This window comes from Balaenoptera acutorostrata, chromosome 11, assembly GCF_949987535.1.
Source record: "Balaenoptera acutorostrata chromosome 11, mBalAcu1.1, whole genome shotgun sequence".
NCBI lineage: Eukaryota > Metazoa > Chordata > Mammalia > Artiodactyla > Balaenopteridae > Balaenoptera > Balaenoptera acutorostrata.
The window spans coordinates 89,610,227-89,633,798 of record NC_080074.1 but is presented as its reverse complement, the minus strand read 5'-3'; the positions used below and the strand labels follow the sequence as shown (position 1 = coordinate 89,633,798).

The 23,572-nt window shown below is 35.9% G+C and overlaps 1 protein-coding gene across 1 annotated transcript in view; it reads right to left on the bottom strand.

Moving 5' to 3' along the window:
* Nucleotides 1-23,572, bottom strand: part of SLCO1A2 (solute carrier organic anion transporter family member 1A2) — a 50,795-nt gene that overhangs the window by 22,290 nt on the left and 4,933 nt on the right. Inside the window, exons 2-10 of the mRNA XM_007194819.2 lie at nt 23,410-23,551; nt 21,277-21,409; nt 17,134-17,240; nt 14,276-14,422; nt 10,764-10,862; nt 9,977-10,195; nt 7,437-7,601; nt 5,905-6,100; nt 1,494-1,659 (exon numbers count right to left, since the gene is read on the bottom strand). Of these exons, the coding sequence (XP_007194881.2) occupies nt 1,494-1,659; nt 5,905-6,100; nt 7,437-7,601; nt 9,977-10,195; nt 10,764-10,862; nt 14,276-14,422; nt 17,134-17,240; nt 21,277-21,409; nt 23,410-23,551 (1,374 nt within the window). The remainder of the gene's footprint in view (nt 1-1,493; nt 1,660-5,904; nt 6,101-7,436; nt 7,602-9,976; nt 10,196-10,763; nt 10,863-14,275; nt 14,423-17,133; nt 17,241-21,276; nt 21,410-23,409; nt 23,552-23,572) is intronic.

Here is a 23,572-nt window from a genome sequence, read left to right as displayed (position 1 = left end):
AATCATTAGAGAAATGCAAATCAAAACTACAATGAGATATCATCTCACACTGGTCAGAATGGCCATCATCAAAAAGTCTACAAACAGTAAATGCTGGAGAGGGTGTGGAGAAAAGGGAACCCTCTTGTACTGTTGGTGGGAATGTAAATTGATACAGCCACTATGGAGAACAGTATGGAGGTTCCTTAAAAAACTAAAAATAGAACTACCATACGACCCAGCAATCCCACTACTGGTTGTATACCTTGAGAAAACCATAACTGAAAAAGAGTCATGTACCACAATGTTCAGTGCAGCTCTATTTACAATAGCCAGGACATGGAAGCAACCTAAATGTCCATCGACAGATGAATGGATAAAGAAGATGTAGCACATATATACAATGGAATATTACTCAGCCATAAAAAGGAATGAAACTGAGTTATTTGCAGTGAGGTGGATGGACCTAGAGTCTGTCATACAAAGTGAATTAAGTCAGAAAGAGAAAAACAAATACCGTATGCTATCACATATATATGGAATCTAAGAGAAAAAAAAAAAAGATTCTGAAGAACCTAGGGGCAAGACAGGAATAAAGACACAGACCTACTAGAGAATGGACTTGAGGATAGGGGTAGGGGGAAGGGTAAGCTGGAACAAAGTGAGAGAGTGGCCTGGACATATATACACTACCAAACGTAAAATAGATAGCTAGTGAGAAGCAGCCGCATAGCACAGGGAGATCAGCTTAATGCTTTGTGACCACCTAGAGGGGTGGGATAGGGAGGGTGGGAAGGAAGGAGACGCAAGAGGGAAGAGATATGGGGACATAGGTATATGTATAACTGATTCACTTTGTTATAAAGCAGAAACTAACACACCATTGTAAAGCAATTATACTGCAATAAAGATGTTTTAAATAAATAAATAAATAACCATTAAAAACGTTAGAATTTTGTATATGTTTTGACCCAGCAATAAAAAAAAAGAAAAATTCAAAATTTGTATTTTATTTTGATTACCAACCAACATTATAAGTGACATTTTTTAGGCAAGAAAACATGCTCAATTCTATCTTCTTAAAAACCTCTCAGGATGTAAAAATACAGAAAGTGCATGTGTACATATACACAGGAAAAAAGAAAAAAAACCCAGCAAAGAGATTGACTGGTTAACTGAGAGCACAACTGCCTACTTTATCTCAGTCTAGAGTGTGTTTTTTTTTTTCAGTCTAGAGTATTTTTAAATGAAATTAAGTAATAATGTCAACTGTTATGAAATTAAAGATCAGGGCTTAGACATGCAGAAGATTTCAAATAAGATCTAGGAAGTAAAAGATAAATTTAGTGAGCACATAGAAAGTAACTTATTTTTTCCATAAAAAATTTTAATTTGGTTTTGAGGAAAGACTTTAATTTTACTTTTGTCAAATATGGACCCTGTTCATCGTTGGAATGTGCCAATGCAGTGCATAAAATAAAAGTTCTGTATAAAAGACCAATAAGATGTGTTACCATGTTTATTCCTGTTCCAGAGGATGTCTCACAACCTGCAAGACAAGCTGACATGTATGACAAACCATCGTTTCCACATACAGGGTCCCATATTTTAGTTGGACAGTTACAATCCATGTTGCAGTCAGCAAGGATGACATTTCCCACATGTAAATCTTGTTGCACTCTGAAATGATTTAAAATAATGCCATGGATATTGAAAGAATATTAGAGCATTTTCTATTTCTTTTCATCTCAGTTCCCAATTATATTTCTTCTACTCCCCAAAATAGAAGCAGAAATCTGTCAACTGTCAATGTATGGCCTGGATACTATAACTCTGCAAGAAAATATACCTTACTTTGGTGAACACAGCCAGTTTTTCAATGATCTCTTTCAGGTAAACAAAAGCCAATAAACAAGCATTAACTGAGCACCTACTATACAGAAAGTATTTTTCCAGATATTAATTAGAACTCAAAAATGAAGATGAACAAATCCCAGTGTTGGTCCACATGGTGGAAAATAACAAGAGAGATCATATTTTATAAAAACAATCTCAAGGGCTCAAAATCTGTAAAAGCAAAGTCTGTAAGTGCAATTTATAATGTATATAATACATTTAGCTCCAGAAACATAACTACTTGAGTAAACAAATACATTCTTCTAGTATAAAACGTGTTCATCAAGAAGACCAATTAGCAGCTATCTATAAACAAGACACCACTGTGAAAATCCCAGAACACAGTTGTGAGGCTGGAGCACCTCCTGAGCCACAGAGACCAAGAAGGATGACCTTAGAAGGATAACAGGAGCAGTAACACTCTGAGCAGATTGCCTCTCCCCCAGGCTAGTACAACACCACATCAAGACAGCCCCCCTAAGCCTATGGTTTCTCCAGTGGGAAAAGAAACCCCAGTGCCCCCAGATTGTGGAATGCTTTCCAGGAGGCCCACTCAGATCTTTCCACAAGGGGATCACTGGGAGAATCTATGGGGTTTGACCACTGGAGAAGGAGAGGGGGGCAGGACTTACAGCAACCAGCAGTCAGATCTTGGTAAACTGCATTCCTGCTTGCAGCAGTGCCCAAGCAGGGATCCCAGCTAGTGCCTCTGCCCATCTGCAGAGCTGAGTGGTGACCCCATCTGACCAGAGAGCTCGGTTGGCAGTTCTGCCTGATTTGGGTTCCCAGTCAATGGGCCACCCTGGCCATGGAGCTCCACCCAGCTGCTAAGTATAGCCTCCAGTCCTACCCATCCAGAAAGCCTGGCCAGAGAGCCTGGGACGCCACAGAGCCCATCCTGCAGCCACAAAGACCCTGAATAGTCAAAGGAATCTTGAGAAAGAAGAATAAAGGTGTAAATATCACACTTCCTGGTTACAAACCATATTACAAAGCTATTGTAATTAAAACAGTATGGTATTGGCATAAAAACAGTCACAGATCAATGGAACAGAATAGAAAGCCCAGAAAAAAGCCTATGCATGTATGTCAATTAATTTACAACAAAGGAGCCAGGAATATATACAATAGGGTTGGGAAAGTCTTTTCATAAATGGTGGCAGGAAAACCAGACATCCACATGCAGAAGAATGAAACTGGATCCTTATCTTACACCATACACAAAAATCAACTCAAATTGATTAAGATTTAAATTTAAGACCAGAAACCATGAAACTCCTAGAAGAAAACATAAAGGGTAAGCTCTTTGACTCCAGTATTGGCAATGATTTTTTTGGATTTAACAACAAAAGCACAAGTAACAAAAGGAAAAATAAATGAGGGGGATGACGTCAAACTAAAAAGCTGCTGCACAGAAAGTGAAACCATCAACGAAATGAAAAGGCAACCTATGAAATGGGAGAAAATAGTTGCAAATCATATATCTGATAAGAGGTTAATTTCCAAAATATAAAGAACTCATACAACTCAATAACAGAAACCAAATGATCTAATTTAGAAATGGGCAGAGGAACTGAATAGACATTTTTTCCAAAGAAGACATACAAACAGCCAAACTGGTAAATGAAAAGATGCTCAACATCACTAATTATCAGGGAAATGCAGATCGAAACCACAATGAGATATCACCTCATACCTATTAGGATGTTTAAGGGGATGTCTATTATCAAAAGGAAAGGGGTAACAAATGCTGGCAAGAATGTAGAGAAAAGGGAAACCTTGTGCACTTTTGGTGGGAATGTAAACTGATAGAGCCACTGTGGAAAACAGTATGGAGTATCCTCAAGAAATTAGAAATAGAACTACCATATGATCCAGCAATTCCACTTCTGGGTATTTATCCAAAGGAATGAAAATAGACGATTGAAGAGATATCTCTATTCCCATGTTCATTGAAGCATTATTCACAATAATAAGACATGGAAATAACCTATGTGTGCATTGACAGATGAATGGGTAAAGAAAATGTGGTATATGTATATATATACACACACACACACAAAATGGAATATCACCCACCGTAGAAAAGAAGGAAATCCTGACATTTGCGACAATATGGATGAGCCTTGAGGGCTTTATGCAAAGTGAAGTAAGTCAGAAAGAGAAAGAAAAATGCTATATGATCTCACTTATTTGTGGAATCTAAAAAAACTGAACTCACAGAAACAGTAGATTGGTGGTTGCTGGAAGGTAGGAAAAGGAATGGGGAAACGTGGTCAAAGGGACAAGCTTGCAGAGACGGGGTGAATAAGTTCTGGGGATACGATGTACATCCTAGTGACTATGGTTAACAATGCTGTATGTTTTAAAGTTCCCAAGAGAGTAGATCTTAAAAGTTACCACACACACACACACGCAAAATTGTAAATATGTGAGGTGATGGATGTGTTAACTAACCTTATTGTGATAATCATTTTGCAACATATAATGTATCAAATCATCAGATTATACACCTTAAACCTACATGATTTTTTTGTCGATTATATCTCAATAAAACCAGGGAAAAAAAGTTTTTTAAAAAGGGTCTAACTCAGAGAAAGACAAATATCATATGATATCACTTAGGTGGAATCTAAAGAAAATGATACAAATGAACTTATTTACAAAACAGAAACAGACTCACAGATGCAGAAAACAAATTTATGGTTACCAAAGTGGAAAGAAGGGAGGGATAAATTAGGAGTTTGAGATTAACAGATATACACTATAAAAAATAAATAGAATTATATAAAAAATGAATAGTTGATATAAAATAAACAACAAGAACTACTGTATAGCACAGGGAACTATATTCAATATCTTGTAATAACCTATAATGGAAAAGAATCTGAAAAGAATATATATATATTTATATATATGTGTGTGTGTAACTGAATCACTTTGCTGTACACCTGAAACTAACACATTGTAAATCAACTATACTTCAATTTAAAAACAGATCTAAAGGTCTAACAAGATTACTTTTCTTATGTTCAATGTAATATGATGAAAAGAACGCTAGCATGGGAGTCTAGAAACTGAATTGAAGTCCTGACTCATGACTAGATTATGCCTTTTTACATATTTGCTCTGGGAATCAGGATAATTGGAGATGGAGATAATCTTTAAGATTTTACCAATTTTAAATTCTATTCTTATATATTGATGGAGTTGAAGAGGTTTTCCATGACCTCCCTTTGTCATTTAATCTCTCTGAATCTCAATTCTTCATCTGTAAAATGAAAATAACAATAGCTATCTTAAATGGAATTTGCAAGACTCAAATAAGATAATATATAAAATTACTTTTATGATTATATATTTAATATTATTCCAATCGTATAGTCCTTGGTAATTTTAAAGGGACCATTTTAGGATGCTCTTCATTTCAACTCATCACTCCATTATCTAGATATGTCCTACAAATGACTTTTAGAAATTCATATCACTATGCAAAACCTTCCTGTGAACCCAGGTAACCCTCAAAATGCAATCTAAAACCATTCAACAACATAGATATACCTATACAAATAAAATATATAAATTTATATAAGCATCGATATATCATGTATTAGGATTCAGTTACGTTAAATTTAAGCCCATCGTGGAACAATATAAAGGTGATTGAGACTGTATAGTCAACTCTTAATTTTACCTGTTTATGGTTGTATAAAATATATGGATAACACATCCTAATACAACCTAAAACCATAACTAGTTTCTGTGATATTCATTTTACTGTCTACTAGGATATCACAAAGACAAACACACACACACACACACACACACACACACACACACACACACACACACGCAATCATAAGCTCACTAACTCTGTGATATATTCCCAACCTCTTTAATAAGATGGAGAAAGACCACAAATTCCTGCCATTAACTCCAATTAGCAAATAATCTGGTCATGAGTAATCACTGTAGAAAATATGTTATTAACTTTTGAAAGAGTATGACATTCATTAGAAAACAACATACCGTTCGTAAGAGGTGGTTATGCCAGCAACTGAAGAATTATCACAGATCATGAGAAAACACAAAAAATAGAGAAGATACTCAATTAAGGATAACCAACATCCTATGTGGGCAGCTTGTATGACAGTAATCTTGAACTTCTTCATAATTAAACCACCAACTATATATCCAATGCATATTGGAGGTAAGTTATAAATACCTATAAATACAAGTAAAATATTATGTACAAAGTGACTTAGCAAAGGAAAAAATATGATAACACATTTATCTAATATGTCTCACATAAAAAACCATTTAGGTCCCACTCATAGTGAAGAAGGCTAATTTAAATTTATCCCCACTTAGTTATGCATTACATACAGAGAGATTTTTAAATGCCCCACAACATCGAAATATATTTTAGAAGACTGTTATCATTGTCATTCATTTAATTAATAGCAGTAAATTGTAAATTTCTTGTATGCAGGGATCATGATCTATATCTCTTTTCTTAGGATCTAGGTAGAAGTGGCAAGTCAAAGTCTACCAGTCATTTATTGCTTTCCATTCTTTCAGGTGGGATTATATATATAATGATTTGTATATAACATATACAGTATTACATAATCATACATAGAATGATTTGTATGATTCTGCAGCTTTTTATTCCCACTCTGATTGTTAAGAATTTGACTCAGCTCAAGGTATTTTAGAGGTACTTTGCTGAGCCTGTGATTGTCAAGTGTCTTTACATTTAATGTCTTGCTACTACTGACTAGCGCTCTCCCTCCCCCGATCCTCCCCCCAAAAAAGGAAAAAGAAAGGGAAAAGACAGCCCTAGGTTTCATCTTTACAGTGCCAGGATCTGTTCACTGAATCACACTCTTGGGAGAGCTTGTTTAATATCCATTCTCAAGTTCCATTCCAGAGAGTCTAATTTAGTATATTTGAGATGGGTCCCAGGTATCTGAACTTTTAACAAACACTCTAGGTGATGTGGGTACATGTAATCTGGAACTTCTCTTTTCAAAACAGTAAGAAAGATCCCAGGAAAAACTCAGGGTGGAGTAGAACCACCGAGGTTAGTGTGGTTGCAGGAAAATCAGAATGTATGGGCTGCAGAGACATCTCAAAACACCAGGGGAGCCAGGGAACTAAGTTAGAAACCACAGAATTCATGAATTGGAGCCAAAAAAGTAAAACCTGGATGTGAAACAAAATTCCTGATGCGTTAACTCTGTCTTCCTTTTTACATAAATGAATTACCAATCTGAAAATTGTATCTAACTTGTACGTTCCCTAAACTTTCCACAAATATTTCAAATTTGCATTCTGACTACAAAAAGAGCCAAAGAAAGAAGAAAACCAGGATTTTCTGGCTTCTTCCCTTCCTTACCCTCTCTTGATTTCCCTGGAGAGCAGACGGGGGGAGATTACCAGAGGCAAAAAATATCCTAACAGATTTCAACTGAGGAGTTTCCTAGACCCATCATCACACTGTTCACCATTTCATGGGGAAAAAAGTGGGCTACAATTGCAGAGAAGAACAAACATACCAATGAGAAAGATTGCATCTGAAGCTGATTTTCCATAGTGCTGTTCCAGATATTTAGGCATGAAGGAGATCATATTGACAAATGCATTGAATTGCAGCACACTTATTAGTATGAAAAGCATGTAAACTGGGTTGCACATAAGGCTTTTCATGAATGGTAAAAAATCTGAAAGGAAAGGATGACAGCAGTGTCATACAAACTTGGCTTTGCATTTTATGACTGACTTTTTCTGAAACATCAACCTCCCCTCTAAAGTATGTTTTTCTGTTTTATAATGCACATGTGTTTCTTGATTCTTTTTGCCCCTTGAAAGCTAAAGTTGTATCGCTGTTTTGGTAGCTTCTGCAAGACAGTGAGGCAGCTGAGCGGGAAGGGATCAGAGCACAGTCGTTTTGCCTTCACTAAGTTACTAACATGTCTTACGGAAAAAGTATAACTATTGCATGACAAAAATATTGTCCGAGTTCACACCATTTCTTTCTTATCCTTCTCTTTTACTTGTACTAATATCCTCTCTTCTCTAGAGATCATCTAGAATGAAAGATGCTTGTTCTCCTGTCCTGTCCTCTAAAGTCAGGAAGGAAATCAATTTGATAAAGAAGTTCACACTCAAATATTGATTAATCATTCCTGAACATTTAAAATGTAGTTAGATGTGGAAATTCATGACATATGAATTTTCTCAAGTACTAGGCATTTCTTTGCTTCTAACGGTTCACAGTCTTTTAAAATACCAACCCCCAGGTCTCGCTCCCTGAGATCCTGATTCATTTGCTATATACTAAAGACCATGTAAATGAGTTAACCGAAATGTTTTCCTGTTTGTGTGGACAGACAAAGCTCAGAGCCAAATTTGCGGCCAGCTCTAGCAAATGTTCTAGGTCTCCATTTCGGGTCAAAGTCTCACTTATAGTTTCTTTTCACTTTTCCTATCTTCATGCTCTCTGTCTTGATTTCCTTACTTATTGTGTATTATCCTGGTTTGCTTAATAAACAGCCTAAAATCCAATCTAGCAAAGTATCAATCAGTAAACAACTTGGAAGAGGAGGAAGCATAGTTTAATGCAAAGAAATGAATTCTAGTTGTAGAATTCATATGTATGAATAAAGTACATGGCAGAGAAGTGACTTGTGTTCACAGCTCTTTGGAGCTTTTGAAGTCACGCATGTTTGTTGACATACTGTCCTAATAGATGAGTCTCAGTAGTTTCAATTTCTTTTCTAGATGTCATATACTGAGTTAAGCCCTTTCCTAGTTTATCTTGCAGACTATAAATGATATTCTGTGTTAAAATTCCCTACCGGTCCATACCGGCCCTTTGAGAAGAGTTGTGAATATAATCGTAAGGACTCTGAGAATTTGTAAGATTCTGAATTGGCTCCTAATGATATGAGAAGTATTAAATTATGTTCAATTGTGGTTTAAGTGAATGTGTAACTGCTAAATATTCTGTGCAAATTGATGTTATAATTTACAGGTGATGGTTGAAGTGGCAACATCAACAATAATAATACTAATACTAGTAAGCAGTAATAATAGTAATATGTGTCAGAACTCCTTTTACCTTCGCCCAACAACTTTATAATAATAAATACTATTTTATCCCCATCTTTGAGGTAAGGAAACTAAGCCCCCCACCACCTTCCAAATGGACACTCTTTAAGAATTCCAAGGCCCAGGCCATACCTTATACTAATTAAATCAGACCTCTGGGTAATACTGCAAAATTTCCATGCATCAGTAATTTAAAAAATTCCCTAGGTGATTCCAATATATGGCCAAGTTTGAGAACGAGTATTCTTGAATACTATACATAGATTACCTTACTTAGTTTCCCATAGATACACCTTCTGTAAATTATGCATTGAGCTTTTATTGAGGATCTATACCAAAAAAACAACCTGTTACATGAAATATGCTCCTGAATTTGCTGGAAAACAACTATGTGACTCAATATTATTTGTACATCATATAATTTTTTTCTTTTTTTTACAATTTGTTACTTGGGCAACAATTTCTCTTTAAGAATTGCTATCCTTTCCACTCTCAAATATAGATAATTATATGACCTATAATTGAGGTGCCTTTTTACTTTTCTGCCTTAACTTCCAAGAAGCTCACAGCTCAGCTAATACTTTTGGTTTCAGACCTATATGGTACTTATTTGGATTAGCGTATATTTTTTCCTCCCTTTGTTCTTGGTTTGAGTTTCTTTTTTAATTAGACCTATGCTCTCTGTAAAATAGATTTTTTAAGGCAGATGGGACCTAATTTATTTATTTATTTATTTATTGAGTACCCAGATTGACATAAAATTTCATATAAATGCTGATCTAAGTCAGGTTCTAAACTATATCATTCACTCCCAGGTGGTAGCATGGGAAAACATTATTGTAGTAGCACAGCTAGACATTATTGACTGCTGACTGCCAGTGACAAATTGTTTTAACTCAGCCTAGCATATTGTAATAGACTAAGATACAGACAGGACTACAGAAAATAGAAAGTAAATTGTAAAATATAAAATGTTTATATTTGCCTTTAGTGATTCCAGCCCTTTTCTTCCTGACTTCGCTTTGTTTCTCTTCTTTGTCATTTTTAACGATCTCAGCAATATCCTCTAGTCCTTCCTTTGGAAGCGTTTTGGGCAAAACAAAAAAAGGAATGGCAGTAAGCACATTCACTCCTGCACAAACCAAAAAGCCAAACCACCATGCACCAACCCAACGAGTATCAGTGGGAGTTATGGTCAGATCATCTGTAAAGAGATATACACATTTTTTATTAGCTTGAATCATTATTTCCTTTATGAACTATAGAAAATTATTACAATTATAATTGTCAGGTTCTATCCAAGTACAGAATTTGCATATAATTCAGACATTGATAAAACTTGTCTGACAATATGCGGTGTTACAATACTGTCTAGCAATAAGCTAGTTTGACTATCTGTCCTATCATGTAAGGAATTTATAAATAGGTACATATTAAAGAGCTATAAGTTCTATTTCGTTATCCTCAAATGATTGCTTGATTTAAAAAAATTCAAACCTATGTGCTTAAATCTTTTGAAAACAAGAAATATGATTAGTGTAGTAGAAAGAGCACTGGATTTTGAGTCAGAAGATCAGCACTGTATCTTGCTCTCCTGCTCACTGGTTTGAAATATTGAAAATTATTTAAACTCCTCAACTTCAATTTGGTCACCTGGAAAGTGGAGATTCTATCTAACTGAGGGTCAGGTAAAGCAACAATTAAATGTGATAACCTACCCAATGATGCTTTGTGTACTCTGGACACTGTATAAATAGATTTTATGGAGTTACCTGTGTTCACCGATCCAGTGTCAACATAAACATTTGCACAGAATGACGCTAACGAAAGTCCAATCAAAGGACCGACGATAGCTCCTGTTTCTATAAACCCTAAAAATAAAGGAAAATATAAAGTTATACACCCACATAAAGAGTTCTAATCCCATGAAGAGTCTGAAGATTGAATTGTTTTTACCTTAGATATTTTTGCCTTATGTGTTCAATCTGTAGGAAAATTAAACTTCGTGTACGTATAAGTAACAAGGATGTTTGTTTAAATGTTGAAAAAGGAGCCTCCTAATTTGAAGGCACTTTCTTTAAGCCTCCAAATTCTCTTTCACACTCAGTTACAGGTAAAGATCTGCAGTTGGAAACGACTGGCTGCAGCAGGGTGACCATATTGTGTGCAAACGCCCTTCTCCAAGATGAAAATATTCCTTTTCCCTTATGAAAGACTAACTTACTTAAAATTATCAGTGTGTATGTATGACTTCATTCCTTAATAATAATTTTGAAATAAAACTAAGGAAATGGGAATCTTTAAATTCTGTGACAGCATATCTCCACAATCTCAACTTGACCTGATAAATTGCTAAGACAAAGGTGAGATTAGTGGGACTGTCCCCATTATGATTCAAAGCCAGTTTCTCTTGTGGTATTAGAGACTGGTTAAAGTGATGGCCTTTTTCGGTGAGTTTTGTTGTGTCTTGTGAGTAAACTATTACTGTGTCCGATATTGGAATAGAATTATCACTACTGTATCATGGGTGGATATTTTGATTCTATGGTTCCTTCAGTATTACAGCTGGGATCTTACTATTGAGAAAGTCACAGTATAGAGCAAAATACTTTTGTTGCCTTCCACAGTCATATTTTTGGAGGATTTTAAAAGAAATACTATGTTATGATAAATATCTTGTGGCATATTCCTCAGAAAAGCTTCACTCCCAAATCTACCACTTGAAACTTCCTTTGGCTCTGTCCTCACTTTTATTGATACTTCTCTTCCCCGTTACCGTCGTCTCCTTTCTTACCCTCCACCTTCTTATCTTGCATTTCCATCAGTCCCCTCCATCCTCACTTGACTTTTTACTCCTCTGGACCATTATCATCAGCTATCTCATGATTTGTCTACAATTCTGAGTCTATGCTGAGCCCTCCCTGCTTACTGAAAATCCAGGCTCGAGCTTCTTCAACTTTCTTCCTCTTTACTTCAAAATATGTCTTCACAGATTGCCTCTGCCTTCTCCACGGTTTATGGGCTAGTCCACCTTGTACACACCTGACTGCTTGACACTAATCCTTTCAAAACTTTTGTTTAATTTCATTGAAGTATAGTTGATTTACAATGTTGTGTTAATTTCTTCTGTACAGCAAAGTGTCATATATATATATATATATATATATATATATATATATATATTATTTTCCACAATGGTTTGTCACAGGATATTGAATATGGTTCCCTGTGCTACACAGTAGGACCTTGTTGTTTATCCATTCTGTATAAATAGTTTGCCTCTGCTCATTTCAAACTCCCAATCCATCCCTCCCCTACACCTCCTCCCCCTTGGCAACCACAAGTCTGTTCTCTATGTCTGTGAGACACTAACCCTTTCTATTTTCTCTGAGGTCTTGCTCAACCAAACACTCCCTCTTGTGTATTTGTTCAGTCTCCCCCACATCCAGTGTTTGGTACAATTTCTCAAATTCACCCTGATTTCTTTCCTGTCATTATACTCTGCCTCTACTTTACTCAAATCCTTTCACGTTCTACTCAAAATACTCGCAGGTAGCCTCAGTGATCTCTTGACCACTTACCAGTGGTCTTCATCTTCTTAATTGGTCAACTTTCTTTGGACATTTTCCTCTGAAGACTTACAAAACTATACATTCATTTATTGTCTTAGTCTTGTCCCTTATGACTACCCCTTCTTGGAGTTTTCTTCCTTTTACTCTATTCACTTAAGTAGAAGCATTCCCTAGTATTTTATCCTAGGGCCCCTCACTATGTAGCATCTGACCTCCTACAGCAACCTCATTTCTCCCTCTTGATTTTATTTTTTGTCTCTGTATAGGTGATTCTCAAATTTTATGTCTAGCTTTTATGTTCTCTCCTAAACTCCAGAGCCATACATGGAACTGTTTTCTTGATGTATAGCTAATTGACTTATAATTATTTCATTATACATGGATTATTAATTATTAATTATTACTGCAATTTTCAAATTTAATTATACACATATTTATCAGAATTTATTGATTTATAATTATGTAGTTATTTACATACTAAACTTTATATGGATAATGTCTTATTCATCTTAATACATGTAGAGATTATCCATTGCTTCTGCATTATACACCCTAATATTTGTTGAAAAAAGAAATACATATTTTAACAAGGTGTTTGTTAATTTATTGCAGGTGAGCATTGTGTAATCTTTCAATATAAGTATGTGAATGGATTTCAAAGACTGAATAGAGAAACACTGAAAAAGATTATTGCAAAATCAGTGAGTCATCAAAATCACCCAAAGTTGCTTGGGATAATCGTTCCTAAATATTTTAATCTCCTCATTACATGTAGCTCTGTTACTGTCTTCTCTCACCCACTTTGACTTTTCTGGTTTTAAAAAGATATTTCTACTTTAACAGAAAAAATGTCCCTGTACTCAAAGTTATGATTTTATAACCAACAACAGATGGAGTAACTAAGGAATATAAGCAAGTTATGCATAATAAATTAAGAATATTCAGGAGATTGTAAGACAATATACAAGGTGGATCTTAAGTTGCCTATTGTGGGAGATACTGATAGATGTTAGAAAATGAATTTTCAGGAAACATAATCAAAATTATGAAGACAGATATTTGCAAAAAATATGAAACAGCCTGGCTATTATAAAGAAATTGTGATAAAGAGAAACTATATAGGAAACTAAATAGATAAACTGAGTGCAGAGCTAGTAATAAGTGGAGAGCTCATATTTAATAGATAAAGAGTCAGTATGTTTCATCAACATGAAAGAGAAGACATTTAAAATAGTTAAGAAAAATTATACTGCAAGAATTTTTATAAGAAATTGATTATAAATACTACAGATAAAATGACCAATATAGAAGTTATAATAACCTATACATGAAGTGATGAAGACCTGAACAAAAATAGAAGTAATGAAAATAGTGAGAAAGGTTTTGAATATGAGACATTTTGGATAAAACATTGCTAAATCTCTTAACAGATTGGGTATAGAGTGGTGCCCAGCAAATGGAGGAGTCAAATAGGACTCCAGGGGCACTAGATTAATGGCATTTTCAATAGTAAAAAAGCAGATTTAGCAAAGTGGCTTATTTGGAGTTAGCCCATAATTGCTCCATTCAACAAACTTTAAATGATGGCCAGTTGTGCCAAAGCACTCTGTTCATCATTCTGGACATCACTAAGCATCCAAATAAATAACTAATATCCATGCCCAAGGAGCTTACTGTCCTGAAAAGAGGCTAGGGCAGATTTTCCAACTCACCAATATATAAAGGAGAGTTTTCAGATTTGGCAAAATCCTCTATGTAGGAAATACCCAAAGGCATGATGGGAGTTTCACCAATTCCACGAATAATATTTCCAACTAGTACATACACCCACATTAATGATTTAACTTCCTTCACACACTCTGCATTAAAAGAAAAAAAGACATTACATTCGTGTTTTGGTAGTGAAATATTAGCAATACTCAATTCTAAGTTTTTGGTAGGTAAGCATTTCACAGTTCTTATGTGACCATGGCACCTTGCCAACAATTTACTATGCCAGCGATGACTCATGGGCCATCCCTCTTGCACTTTCTGACAGAGTACTTAGGTATGGCCAACAATAAGTGGTACGCTGGAGCCAGTTCCTACTGGCTGGGGAGAGATGAGAATATACATCTCTTCCCAATTCAGTATTTAGTGATAACATGCCGGTAGTTTGATGAGAGTATTTACACCACAGAAATTGACAAACACTAAAAATCAAGGCTTTTTTTTCCCTCCAGAGAGTCAGTTTACCAGCAACTACTAAACTTAGCTGTTATAAGTGCTACCCAATATATATACTAACTTTGAGGAGAGGAAAAAACACAAATATCTCCCCCTAGAATTGAGACTATATTTATAAGATTTACGTAAGAGGCTCACTGAGTTTTGAATTCTCTACAGTTCTAATTACTTTATAGAAATGAAAAATATTTAACTGAGTAGTAATCACATTTTCTCTATAGAGCCCACTGTATACTGTGATCACCAAATAACTTCCTTTTAAATTGAAGTACAGTGACTTAACAATACTATATTAGTTTCAGGTGTACAACATAGTAATTTGATATTTTTATAGATTATACTCCATATAAAGTTATTATAAAACATTGGCAACATTCTCTGTGTTGTACATTACATCCTTTTATTTATTTTATACCTAGTAGTAGGTACCTCTTAATCCCCTCCTCCTATTTTCCCCATCCTCCCACCCTTCTCCCCACTGGCAATTACTAGTTTGTTCTCTGCATGTATAAATCTGTTTCTGTTCTGTTATATTCATTCATTTGTCTCATTTTTTAGATTCAGCATATAAGTCAAAACATACAGTATTTCTCTTTTTCTCACTTATTTCACTAAACATAATACCCTCCAGGTTCATCCATGTTGTTGCAAATGGCAAAATTTCATTCTTTTTTGTGGCTGAGTAGTATATTCCACTGTGTATGTATTCACCACGTCTTCTTTATCCATTCATCTGTTGATGCACACTTAGGTTGCTTCCATATCTTGGCTATTGTAGATAATGCTACTATGAACATTGGGGTGCATGTATCTTTTTGAATTAGAGTTTTTGTTTTTTTCAGATATGTATATATATATATCCAGGAGTAGAATTGCTAGGTCCTATGGTAGTTCTATTTTTAATCTTTTGAGGAGCCTCCATACTGTTTTTCATAGTGGCTGTACGAATTTAGATTCCCATCAGCAGCATACAAGTGTTCCCTTTTCTCCACATCCTCACCAATATTTGTTATTTGTTACCTTTTTAAGGACAGCCATTCTGGCAGGTGTAAGATAATATCTCATTGTGGTTTTTGATTTGCATTTTCCCGATGATTAGTAAACTGTGCCACCCACAGATGTGAGGGTCCTGAACACAGCTGAGTCTCAAAATTTCTTGTGAGGCTATCTCTCAGTCATTCCCAGTCCAGAAAATCATAGTCTCCGTTGCTGGGTATTCATATTTTTATCTATGATGGGCACAATGTTTATGTCTATAGATCACAGGCAAACTCCAGGTTTCCTCTAGGGCAAAACTGAGAATATCAGGCGGTTAAGGAATCAACACACTTCCCTGGAGATACACCCAACTGGGAAGGTTTTGTTTATCTACTACAATGCACATTAGGAAAAATAGGAAACAGGACCTGAGTCATTCTTTGGCAAAAGCCAACTCAAGGAGAGACCGCGGGCTATTGCTGATGTCACTGTTTTCTTTTGTTTCCCCAGGGGGTTCCTTTGATTTAGAGTTTCTGAGACAGCTATTCTTATACTCATTTGAACTATTTTGATTCCCTCTTATTCCATGCTGGCAGTGAAATTCCCAGCCTAAGGAACCACCGTAACTTCCACTGACATGAATAAAGCCTGAAAATGTGCCCATCACAGGGAAAGAGTTCTGGTCTGAGGTAAATTAACAGGGTCACCTATAGACTAAGTATCACCAGATTACACAGGTCCTTTAGCACATGAAGGGGCAGAGGCAGGTATGTTGGTGCCTGGGACTGCAAGAACCTGGAAGAAACACCATTATTGTACACTATCGCGCTGGATTAGGAAGTAGTCTCTGGAAAAGAGGGACAACTGGGCAAAAAAGACAAGTTCCTAGTTCAGTAGAAAGAGACTAGAGTATTCAGAACTATAGCATACTCGCCTGCTTTCTCTGCTATAGAATATCAATAATATAACACAAATCTTTTGAACTTTGTTTCTACCTCTGTTTCCTATTTAGATAATTGTATAGACCAAATCATCAGTATAAACCCTTCCTTCTAAGATGTTTTCCTCTAAGGAATTAATTTTACAGTGGCCCTTGGGTGAATGTCTTTGACTGATTTTTAAATAACCATTTTAAAGAACAGACAAGGCAGTCTTAATAGGTCTATTCAAATATAAGAGGCATAACATTTTCTATTATTAGCCATTCCTATTCTCCTCCGTGATCCCCTCTAAAATCCTTTAGAGGGGAAAAAATATCTTTTTGTTCCTCTACCTTACTTAACCAAACCCAATAACTCATTCAAAGACCCTCCACAGAAAGTGTTCAGTTACAAATTAACTAAAGTAATAAAATGAAGCAGACAACCTGATGGATCTTCTGTTGGTTTGAAAATCTGGGTTCCGTTTTCCATACACAAGAAACTGTTTGAGGACAAATTACCAGACACTGAAACTGTAGATTCATATTCGTATCTGTATGAACACAGGGAAAACACATTTGTGTTAAGGAGCCAATGAGGACAATGTGAGCATTGTGAAGGTGCTCCTGCTTCACTTAAGATACAACATCCAAACCCAGGAAAGCAGATGTCTTTTCATCTTTGCCACCCAATCATCATAGATTGCTATCATCAAAAAGAACTTGCCACTCACGAAAATGTGCAATTCATTGACAGCCAGCTTTCAATTATCTGCATATGTATGGTCTATCCTTTAGATTACCTAACATCAACGCTTGTGGTTTTTAGGTGATCATTTCCTGGAAATAATTACTGTGGATAAGGAACAAAAAGGAAGAAAAATAATAGACTCTAAGAAGTATAATAAAGAAGATAAAGCTTTGGGGGGGAAAAACAAAACAAGTTTCCAACTTTGGATTCTCTGAGGTTTGCTCGTAAAAAATATACCCCACTTTCTGAGAATTCAAACAATAATCCCTTCATGCATTCATCACTCCCCAAGAAAAACAAAACATTTGCCCATCATAATGAGAGATCTTTGGAGATTCAAACACTGTGACAGTGCAATGTAATGAGTTTTTCTCTTCTCATAAGAACAAAAGGGTTAATACACTGTGACTATATTATCTTAGGCAAATTACCACAAGATCCCATGCCCTTTCTCAGAAAGTAAATTATAAGCTGCAATAATGGAAGAAAATATGTCCAGCTAAGTCTCTCTTTGTTAGAAATTATGCTGGACTGGTTTCTATATTTCTAGTAGATAAGAGAAATCCAAAAACAAAAAAACCAAAACACACACACACACACACACACACACACACACACACACACACACACAGAAACAACCTTGCCCTTCTGAGTTCCAAATGAGCTAAAGAGTGCTATGCTTGTATGTCACTGACAATTCTGATTTCTATGCTATAGAACATAATAAAAAGGGTCAAAATGCCTTCTCCTTTGAACAATTGTCCAGTCATGGTCACAGAGAGGCTGTGAACTGTGGGCAAAGGCTTCTGTCTCCATACCCATGATCCAATGAGACTTGCCAGCTTCAGACAAAAAAAATAACACCTTTGGCAGAGAGTGGAAAGAAATGTAAATAATAGCTGAATATTACTTGATGTTGTCTTGGACAGGCTAGGAACTAAAAGGACGGTGAAAACTCTTTGCCTGAAAACTTCTGATCCCTTCAGAAATACCTGAGAAGATAACATATCATTTTCATTTAACTTATCCACTAAAACCCAATAACTCATTCAAAGTTCATTCATCCCCAAAACTTCAGCAAAATGACAGTTGATGGATTATAAAATAGTAAAGGAAAAGGCATAATGCCACAAGGATAAAGAAAATGGAAGATTTGACAAGGAGAAACAGATTTTGGAAATTCGACAAGAAGATAAGGATTTTGAAAATGGGAAAGCAGATGAGTGGTCACTGAACTAGAAAATATGAGAAACACAAGCCTAAGTAAGTGCCTGCAGAGGAGCAACCAAACATGTGCCACATATCCCTGGAAAGTTTCAGGCAGGATACAAGATACTTCTAAAGGCAGGAGTGGGTATGATCCAAAAAATCAGAGGATTGGTTTAAGGTGTGTATAAGGAGCAGTTAAACCCTTATAATAGACACCCTCCACCATCCCAATGAACATGGCCTTAGACTGCAGAGAGTCAAAACAAGCACATTGAGGATAGGAGGCCATACTAAAAACTGGGGATATTAAGTAAAAGAAAAATCTACATACTGATAAAAGAGACTCCCACCTGGCTGGTAGCCAAGCTGCCATGTCTCAGGCAACAGATTGAAGAACCCCTGCCTGAGTTAACTGACAAGTTATGGACAGTTCTGAGCCATCTCTAAAACATCCAGTCCCTGTGCTGTGAAGAAGTCCTCCAACAACCAAGTCCTACACATGTACCACAGAACTTCTGGTTAGCTTGTTGTTGCTATTCCTCTCTCTCAAATATGAGTAGCTAACCAAGGACCACCAGATATATGAAGGAAGCCTATAACATAAAGACAAAGACAAAACAAATAAAAAACTGTACACTTGAAAGAGACAGAGACATGAAGACAGATGAAGAAAATGTAGATGGAAAAGACATTGCATTCTTAAAATAAGAGCAAGATGTTCCTTAAAAAGATACATTCAAAGAACAAGAGTCCTTAAAACTTAAAAATATGATAGCAAAAGTTAGAAATCCATTCAAAGGTTTGGAAGATAAAGAAATCTCCCCCAGGGACTTTCCTAGCAGCCCAGTGGTTAAGACTTTGCTTTCCAATGCAGGGGGTGCAGGTTCGATCCCTGGTTGGGGAGCTAAGATCCCACATGCCTCGCAGCCAAAAAAAACAGAAAACTAAAACAGAAGCAATATTGTAACAAATTCAATAAAAGACTTTAGAAATGGTCCACATCAAAAAAAAAAAAAATCTTTAGAAATCTCCCCTAAAAGTAACAAGGAGGCAAAGAGATAGAAAATTGGAGAGAAAAGGTGAGAAAACTATAAGCTTAACTCAGGATGTAACAATATTCAAGAACAAGTAGAAGTTCTAGAAAGTACTGATTTCTATGAAATCAGAAAGTAGAGGGGTGGAAGAAGGGGGGATATTATCAAAGAAACAATACAGGCAACTTTTACAAATGTCCAGATTGAAGGCACCTAGCACGATAAAGGAAAATCATTTATACCAACATGATTATCATGAATTCAAATTCTGGAGTTTAAGGGAAAATCCCAACAGCTCCTAGAGAAAAGAAACTGGTCACAGGGGTTAGAATGGTATAGGATTCTCAAGAGTTAACACTGGAAACTAGAAAGTCTTGGAAATGATGTCTTCAAAATCCCTAGAGAAAAAACTTCAAACCAGAATTTTATACCAGCCAAACTGTCACCAAGTATGGGAGTAGAATAGGAATATTTCCCAATGTTTAAGGTCTTAAAATTATTACTTTCCTTGCACACTTTCTCAGAAACCTATTAGATGACATTTTCCACAAAAAGAGTAAGAATGAAAAGGAAAGGAGAAGATATTACTACCCAGGAAGTGAGTAACTGAATGGAAGAAAGAGGCAGGACAAATTCCCAAGGAGAATGGTGAGTGAAAATTTCAAGGAAGCAGCCATGCGGCAGGCCTGGAGAGTTCCCAGTTCAGATTGCAGATGGAAAATTGATAATGACAGGAGAGGTATCTCAAAGACAAAAATGAAACCCTCTGATATGTATGAATATATTGAGAAGACGTTGTCGTACCAGTAAAGAATTTGGTGATGATTCGTGAGAAATAAAAAGAAAATGAATCAAATATAAAATGAGGCAATTACTAAATCCAGGGAAAATAAAAAGTGATATAAGAAAGGGAAAATAACAGCATGGTTCAGCTGAAATATGAAAAATATTTACATAGTCACACACATGGAATAGTGAGCATGAGTTTATAGTAGGAAGTCAATATGTATATTACATAACACTGAAGTATCAAAAACTAAAAGGATAAACATTTACTTAGAAATATGGAAGCAAATAGAAGAAGAAAGAGCTAAAAGAGTCGGGAGTGGTTGCCTTTGGAGAGGAGTAACATGAGCAATGTTGAAGGGGTGGGGGACAATGCTTTTTTCAATATAATTTTACATTCCACAATTTTGTACGCATATTACTTTGATAAAAATTTAAAATGAAAATCAACCTTCAGACTGGTCTATCCTTTGGTGACCCATAATTAAACAGAAACTCAACTGTAATTAGAAGTGTCTAAATAGTCCCTAGAAAGGAGTAATCCCAAATCTTGCCAGGTCCTAAGAATCTTTTCATCAGACTCAACTCCATAAAAGAGTTGTCCCAAATCTCTAGTTCATAAATGGACATGTGAGTGGAAGCCAGGCAGCCAAGAGCACAAAACAGGTGGGTGGAACAGAATCTGAACCTTGCAGTTTCTATTACAGTGCTCTGGGTCTTTAGGGGCATTGTTCCTAGAAAGAAATCCAAGCTTATTTCCTGCAGCTGAAAGTTACACCTGAAAAAGTCATCAGAGACTGCAGTACTTACCGGTCCATGAGGAAATGAGGTAGTGATTGTAAGAAACACCCTAGGCCCATAACCACACATCCGACACCAATCATTATAGGTCTGTGCAGTTTAGTTCCAAAATAACTCACAAATATAATCAACAAAAGATTTCCTAGAAAAAATTGATGTGAAAAATGAATATTTCAATTAGTATGAACAAAGTCTAAATTAACAGCCTCACCCAATCATTGACTATCCAGCATTTATTGTATAATAAATATCTGAAATACTGGGATTGGTGCTGGGGATGCATGAAATAATAAATGAATAGTACACAACCCCTGCCCTGAGGGAAGGCTCTGTTTCACAATGTCTTTTAACAGGGGTTCTTGACCTGCTGTCTATAAACCCCAACGGAGTCCATGGATAGAAATCAGGTGTTCCATGAACTTGAGTGAGAAAAAAAATTGCATCCTTATTTTCAGTAACTTAACTTAATATTAGTATTTCCTTTGACTGTGAAAGTAGACACAAACTACATTAGTATTAACAGTATGTACGATTTTGTCATCAATTATCACCAACAGAAGTTACAGGTATTTGCATACGACATTACAGTTGTTGCAGATACTTCAAAATATTATTGACACCGATGATTGCTTCAAAATTAGTGTAGATATTGTTATTTAATGTGATGGTAAGAAGTACAAGTATTATTATATAAGCTGCTTTTAATATTTGGATAATTTTATTTCAGTATAATTGACTTCCTTTGTACCCTTATGGTTTTTATTTTACACAATTACATTATTCTGAGATTATATGGCATCAGATTGCCAAAGAGGTCCTTGACACAGAAATGTTAATAACCTCTGCCAATCTCTTAGTGACTCTCCATTACCTAGAGGATAAAAGGTAAGTTCCATAGCACACACACACGAAGCTCTCCAATAGTCCATTTCTCACCCCTGCCCATTTCTCCAGACCTATATTCTAGGAATTGCCACCTGAAGCGTGGCCAGTCCATAACACTGGGCTGAACGTTCCTCCCTACACAAGCTACCATGCTGTTTCAACATTACGCTTCTTCTTCTATTGGAATTCCCTTCACACTTATCTAACCCTGTTTCGTCACCCAGAAAACTTTTACTTCAAGAGCCTATCTTCCTTAAGTGAGGTTGTGTCCCTCCTCTGTGTTCCTATAGGACATTGCATATACCTATGTCACCAAACTTACTGCATTCAGTTAAATTATTTTGCACCTATGCCCTCCATTAGACTGTGAGCTGAGTTTACACAGGGACTATACAAGGAGTGACTTCTGACTCCATAGCCAGTATCTCCATAGCCAGCAAATGGGTAGCACAGAATGAGGTCTGAGAGAGCTGAGCACTAGGAGACAAGATCAAGCATCACCTGTTTCAGTTTTGCCTCTATCCCATCCTAATTTTTCTTTCAGATACTGATTAAAAATATTAAAGGCAACTTGCATCTTGAAGGAAGTAAAAGCCATTACAAAACTGTAAAGGAGTGACATTTGTATTTCTATACGGGTTTGTTCACAGGAGAAATCTTTCCCTTCCTCATTCTTTCTCTCTGTCCTCACATCTTCCCAGTCAGCCACAAAAATCAGAGCCTAAGAACAGGCTTATTCTTCCCTAAAGGCTGTTTCTGAAATAAATTCAGCGAGATGTGAAAGCCGTTTCTTCTTCCCTCTGCACTTAGAAAGGAGAATTGTCAACCTCCCAGAAACAGTAGGAGAAGAAAAATATTTGCTTTTTTTTTTTTTAAACAGATTCCTCTCTTTCCCATGATATCTTCTATACATGAAAATAAAGCCCTAAGGGTTATCAAATAATAGATTAAATATTAGTACTCTAAACACTCTGCTACTCATAGTCCAAAGAACTATTAGAATAAAAAAAATTTAACTATTAGAATAAAAAGTCCCATGATGGGATATGTGACGATGTTTAAGTGTTATTCATGGATAATATTGAAATGAATTGTTTCTCAACATATTCGAAAGTGAGCTAGGCTATTTAAGTCATTTTAGAAAATACATTCAGTCAGTTAAATGATACAAAGCGGAAAATAAGGAGAGTAAAATTCAGACTAGCTCCCTGGATAAAATAATGTATAAAAAGAAGCAATGGAAAAATAATTCATTACCAATCTCAAAGCTTCCATTAATAAATCCAACTAGAGACGTTGGGATGTTGAATTGTCTCTCTATTTGTGTGAGCATGGAATTCATATAAGATCCGGATAGTGTTTTGGATACATACGCACATGTTATTGCCAACAGAAACATCTAGGGAGAAAAAAAGTGCAA